Here is a 5,719-nt window from a genome sequence, read left to right on the forward strand (position 1 = left end):
ATTATCCCTTGGTGTTAGTGAAGAGAACAATCACATAGGGAATCGACGATCGATATAGAGCTTGTTACTAAAATGGAATGCTTTTCTGTGACAAGAATGATAGTTTTGATGATGTTTTTTTTCCGCGCTTCTGCGCGCGCGCTATGATCTTCAGCTTCGCTGTAAGAGTGCAAACCCAAGACAAACAATGCTGAATGAAAGCGGCAATTAGTTCCAAATTGACTAAGTTTTGCATTTGCAGTACGGCACTAGTTGCTGTCGTTGTTGAAAAATCGTCCAACTTCACAGGGCTTTTGTATAGATGTTGACGTATAAATGACTCATGTCTTTGATTATATCTATAGATATTTAGAATTGATGATATTTGTTCCGAAGAGTATTTCGCATTGCAGTATTAAATGCGAGTGGTCGTTTGAACCACTACCGCTCTAGGAAGCTTGTCATGTCTTTAGCTGGTATCTTTAAGAAAACTATTTTCGCTACGTTTTCTGTTTCCAATTTTTTTTAAACAATTTTTACTCTTTCTGTTACAATTTATAGCTACTGTATAGTTTATGGCTAATATTGTCTTGATGAATAGAAGGGACCTGAATTTTAGCACTTTATCTTCTCATTACTTTTGCCGATGACCGACACATATGACCGAGTAACTTTTCTTTGCATTCCCTTGTGTGGAAACAAAACGGACGGGTCCCAACTGGTGCATAGAGTACGATATAGAGTAAGACATATCTGTTTGTGTCTATCAAGCGGCCATTGATTTGAAGTCTTGCATCCTTTACCAAATATTTAGTCCTAAGTTTTGTCTCCGTAAATTTTCAGTAACATTTCGTTGATCTGAAAAATTGTTTGACTTATTTTGGAGTGTTTGTTGTCAAAAGACTAAGCACGAATCCAGCCTTGCAAGGATTTGGGATTATTTACCCTTGAATGATTCTGTGCCCTCGGAAGTCGATTTTGACGAATTCCCATTTGTCTAGCTGAGTTTTCAGATTAGCTTTTTCAGCTTTCAATAGAAAAATGTTGCCGATACCTTTGATACCTCGCTTTGGAAGGGAGTTGTGAATGTTGTACAAGGTACATATGATTTCCATCGTCATCAGATGGAAAGGCATTGTTACGAATTGATATATCTCAATTGTGGCGAAACATGGTTTCCTGGATTTCGGTTTAATAGCTAAGCTAAATTAATTGTAGTGAATAATTTCTTGATTGTTCAGTCAATCAAACACCAGTCTGTCCTTTTTTTTCGTTTACGTCTGCCTGCTTCTTAACTATCCGTATTGGACCAGAGTACGTTAACTTGCTATGTCAAGTTACTTCGTTATGCAATATGTCTTATATTTGGTAAAGGTATGAATTTGTGAAAATAGGCACAACGTCTGTTGTTTTTACGTCGTATTTGACGGCATTTGTGTGTATGAATGTTATTGGTGGTGGTGAGCTAGCTAGCTTGCTAGAATATTTTGTGTTCTTTTTTTTATCATTTCTAGAATCTCTGCCTTTTCGTATGTCGCATGTCGTTCGATAAGCAATACGAAGTTTCTCGTAGTGATCACAATCATGCTTGCTTCTGTAGCACGTATGTTATTGATGCTGAGGGAAAGTTACGTGCCATGGCTTTTCTTGTCATACACTGATCGTTAATGATTAATTTATTTTTCGGATAATTTTTTACGAATCCGTATTTTTTAAGGACTCGCTTCCTAGACATAAAAAAGTTGTGAAATGTGCAGTCTACTAACTCTAACTCTGCAATCCCACATTTTAGAACATCGAGATACTCGATAGGCGGTTGCTATTCTGATCTTATTTGGAAGTTTCTTAAGGTTCAAGGATTACGAATTGATTTTCCACAGGTCCAGTGTTATGTGTTTGTTCAAAATGCGATGGGTCAGTAATTTTTGCAATGAAGATATGAATTACTAGTGAGCTGTTGGCTGGTAGGTTATAAGAAGTTGCGCTAATTCAGGTTTACCGAATTGGCTGTTGTTACTAATTCTACCGAAATTTTCTTGGCTGTTATTACTGTGAATGTTTCGGCTACAATTGCTAGTGTTGTTGTTTTTTGTTTTGCTCTGAAAACTGAAGCACTCTGCGAAAATAATGAAAAATTTTGGAATTGATATATTTTCGCCTTCCCGTAGCATTGCTAACACTTTGGATAAATGGGAGTTACCTAAGGAAAATGTGGTAATCAATCGACGTTTGGGTGAAGGTGCTTTTGGAACCGTCTACGGTGGTGAAGCGTTAATTAATTCTGAAAACTGGACAGCTGTGGCGGTGAAAACCTTAAAGGTTGGCGCTTCTACTGAAGATCGCTTAGATTTTCTCTCCGAGGCTGAAGCCATGAAACGTTTTAATCACAAAAATATTGTAAAACTTTTGGGAGTTTGCTTGCAATCAGAGCCTATTTACACTATAATGGAATATATGCTGTATGGTGATTTAAAAACATATTTGCTTGCCCGTCGGCATTTGGTAAGCGAAACTATTTCTGATGATTCGGATATATCTAGCAAACGTCTTACAATGTTTGCATTAAATATTTCGCATGGCTTGGATTATTTGGCTCAACAGAAATACGTACACCGTGATATAGCTTGCCGTAACTGTTTGGTAAATGCAAAACGAGTTGTCAAAATCGGTGATTTCGGCATGGTTCGTCCGACTTACGAAAGTGATTATTATCGTTTTAATCATAAAGGTATGTTACCTGTACGCTGGATGGCACCTGAATCTTTGGCATTGGGCATGTTTACACCATTTTCTGATGTTTGGGGTTTTGGAGTAGTACTCTTTGAAATCATAACTTTTGGCTCCTTTCCATATCAGGGTTTAACGAATGGTGAAGTTTTGCAGTTTGTAAAAAATGGTAAGACCCTGAGAATGCCAGCTGACGCGAAGCCACAATTAAAGGGCCTTATAAGAGCCTGTTGGAATCGTAATCCCAAAAAAAGACCAGCGGCATCTGAAATTGTTAAATATATAACCAATTACCCTCGCCTGCTAACACCTTGTCTGGATTTCCCCAGTGCTTGCATAGAAATGGCGGACGCGGGAAGTGACCAGCTCGAATTTCTGCCCAACTCTCTTCAGTTTTCTTCACAAGGAAGTTACTCAAGCCTCGATATAGCAGAGCAAGCTACAAGAGCTGAAAAGATAAAGGACAGCGGTTTTGTTGATGACGATAATTTGCCAGAAATTATTAGCGATTCTTCTAATGATCCGAGTTCGTATTCGCCCACGACAGTGGATGGATATAGCGTCATGTCGCCTTTGCTTGTGCCTCATGTCAGCTGCGGTATAAGTGAAGCGCACACTTAAATATTAAAAAAATCACTTTAAAATACGCAGTAACGGCTTCGTAGCTGCGAGAACGGAGAGCGCCCGACGCACGTTTAGTGGCATTTAGGTGCATTTAATTAGTGGCAACAAATTTTGAAAGATTCAGTTCCTATAGATGATGTTAGTCTAAGCACTTGGTTTTAATTTCAGTTTGTATTTAAATTTGTAATGAAATGTACATACGATCTACTCGCATTCGAGTCTGGTGCAATCATAATGACAATTTTGTCAATGACAATGATTGAAAAGCAAGCGGAAAGCTTTATTTTTTCCTCGCGAGACAAATGTTGCATATTCATGATATATTTTTTATTGACCTCAACGATCGAGGCGATCGGAACTGCTCTCAATTCTAATAGATAATCACGTAAAAGATATTCCACTCAAAATTCATATCAGGCAAAATCGCCAATGTATAGTTAAAATTTTCAATGCAAATTTTCGAAGCTTTTGCAATTACTTATCGTAGAAGTGATTGAGACCGAGCCATATTATAATTTTTCCCTGCGGAATATAGCCAATGGCACATTTGTTCATTTCCCACTGGTACTGCAAAATCCTTGTATTTTCATAGCCTAATTAAAGCAAACATGATGGAGTTCAGTTTGGTTTTCCGGATTGTTTCGAGTTTTTGCTTTATAAAAATGGCGCTGTTTTGGGATAAAATTGTAGAAAAGTACTTAAGCGACACTGAGTGTTTCCAAGCTAGATCTTGAACTATTGTAATGATTTTCGATATTGAAGAACACCAAATCCTCGCAAGCTTTATAGAAAAAAAAGTTCATAACCCGAGTGTTTGTAATGACTATAAAAAATCGACTTCAATGTCAATCCAAAACTTTCAAAACTGCATGATTGTATTCACTTGGGTTGTCTGGATAAAGTAATATTTTTATGACGTTTGTGGCCTTGTGCAGATTTAAAATTTTGGATTTGTTTTCAAGCTGCGCAGCCTTTTCTTACAAATATATTTGGTTTGTGAAAGTTATACTCTAAGCCCTTAAGCAATAAATTGCATTTTACATTTTTATTTACTCCTTGCTTAATTGTCTCGCCACGTTCTATTTATTGTAGGCCTTCAATCTTCCAATTTTTACATTTCATTTTTCTTTCAGTTTTGTAATTAGGTTTGATGAAACCAGAGTTTAATTTTTATATTGACGAAGATTTTCAAGAATTGTTGAGTGTATGGATTTCGAAGCTTTCGAATCTTATTAGAGTGTATTCATGAATATTTATTTTTTGTTTACAGAGGGTGTAGGAAATCCAATGGAAACATTTTTGTATATTGCGGCTCCAGAAGATACCTCTACTGCATTGATTTTTTCCAGGTTTTGTCACTCACTTCTTCTTCGAAATTACATACTTGACTTATATTTTTCTCTGTGTTTGCCTTAACATATGCTTAGCAGATAATACAAATGTTTCGTAGTTGTTTGTTGTAATGGATTTATTCCGTTAGTCGGGAATCGAATCTCGATAGACCGTTTCTGGAATATTGTGGAATTGGGATAATTACTGTAATATTATTATACTGAAGAACAACAGCTCTTCGATGTTTCTGTAACCACTGAAGTGTGTGATTAAGTCCGGCTTGGTCTTTGCTAGAATGTCTGGCTTGATTATTGTTAGTTTGCTAGAGAAAATCACTTCTCCAAGCATAAAATAATGGTTATTACATCGTGTGTCCGACCGTACGCGTGATGACTGACAGATCTAAGCAGTTTTTTTAGGCGTTTCTTTAACAAGCATATGCTTTTATACAATGAAGGATATTGCATACTTGGTTCTTACCAACGGCTCCGAATTCAAAAGTATCACTGTGCCGATGAATTATCCCTTGGTGTTAGTGAAGAGAACAATCACATAGGGAATCGACGATCGATATAGAGCTTGTTACTAAAATGGAATGCTTTTCTGTGACAAGAATGATAGTTTTGATGATGTTTTTTTTCCGCGCTTCTGCGCGCGCGCTATGATCTTCAGCTTCGCTGTAAGAGTGCAAACCCAAGACAAACAATGCTGAATGAAAGCGGCAATTAGTTCCAAATTGACTAAGTTTTGCATTTGCAGTACGGCACTAGTTGCTGTCGTTGTTGAAAAATCGTCCAACTTCACAGGGCTTTTGTATAGATGTTGACGTATAAATGACTCATGTCTTTGATTATATCTATAGATATTTAGAATTGATGATATTTGTTCCGAAGAGTATTTCGCATTGCAGTATTAAATGCGAGTGGTCGTTTGAACCACTACCGCTCTAGGAAGCTTGTCATGTCTTTAGCTGGTATCTTTAAGAAAACTATTTTCGCTACGTTTTCTGTTTCCAATTTTTTTTAAACAATTTTTACTCTTTCTGTTACAATTTATA

The 5,719-nt window shown here is 36.9% G+C and overlaps 1 protein-coding gene across 1 annotated transcript; it reads left to right on the forward strand.

Annotated features, from left to right (window-relative positions):
- Positions 1 to 11: 11 nt before the first annotated feature.
- On the forward strand, positions 12 to 5,710 carry LOC119644209 (insulin-like growth factor 1 receptor). Its single transcript, XM_038043741.1, has one exon. The coding sequence runs from the start codon at positions 2,107 to 2,109 to the stop codon at positions 3,325 to 3,327; it is 1,221 nt and encodes a 406-aa protein (XP_037899669.1). The 5' UTR covers positions 12 to 2,106; the 3' UTR covers positions 3,328 to 5,710.
- Positions 5,711 to 5,719: the final 9 nt, after the last annotated feature.

The sequence above is a fragment of the Glossina fuscipes genome, unplaced genomic scaffold (genome assembly GCF_014805625.2).
Source record: "Glossina fuscipes isolate IAEA_lab_2018 unplaced genomic scaffold, Yale_Gfus_2 97569, whole genome shotgun sequence".
NCBI classification, from domain to species: Eukaryota; Metazoa; Arthropoda; class Insecta; order Diptera; family Glossinidae; genus Glossina; species Glossina fuscipes.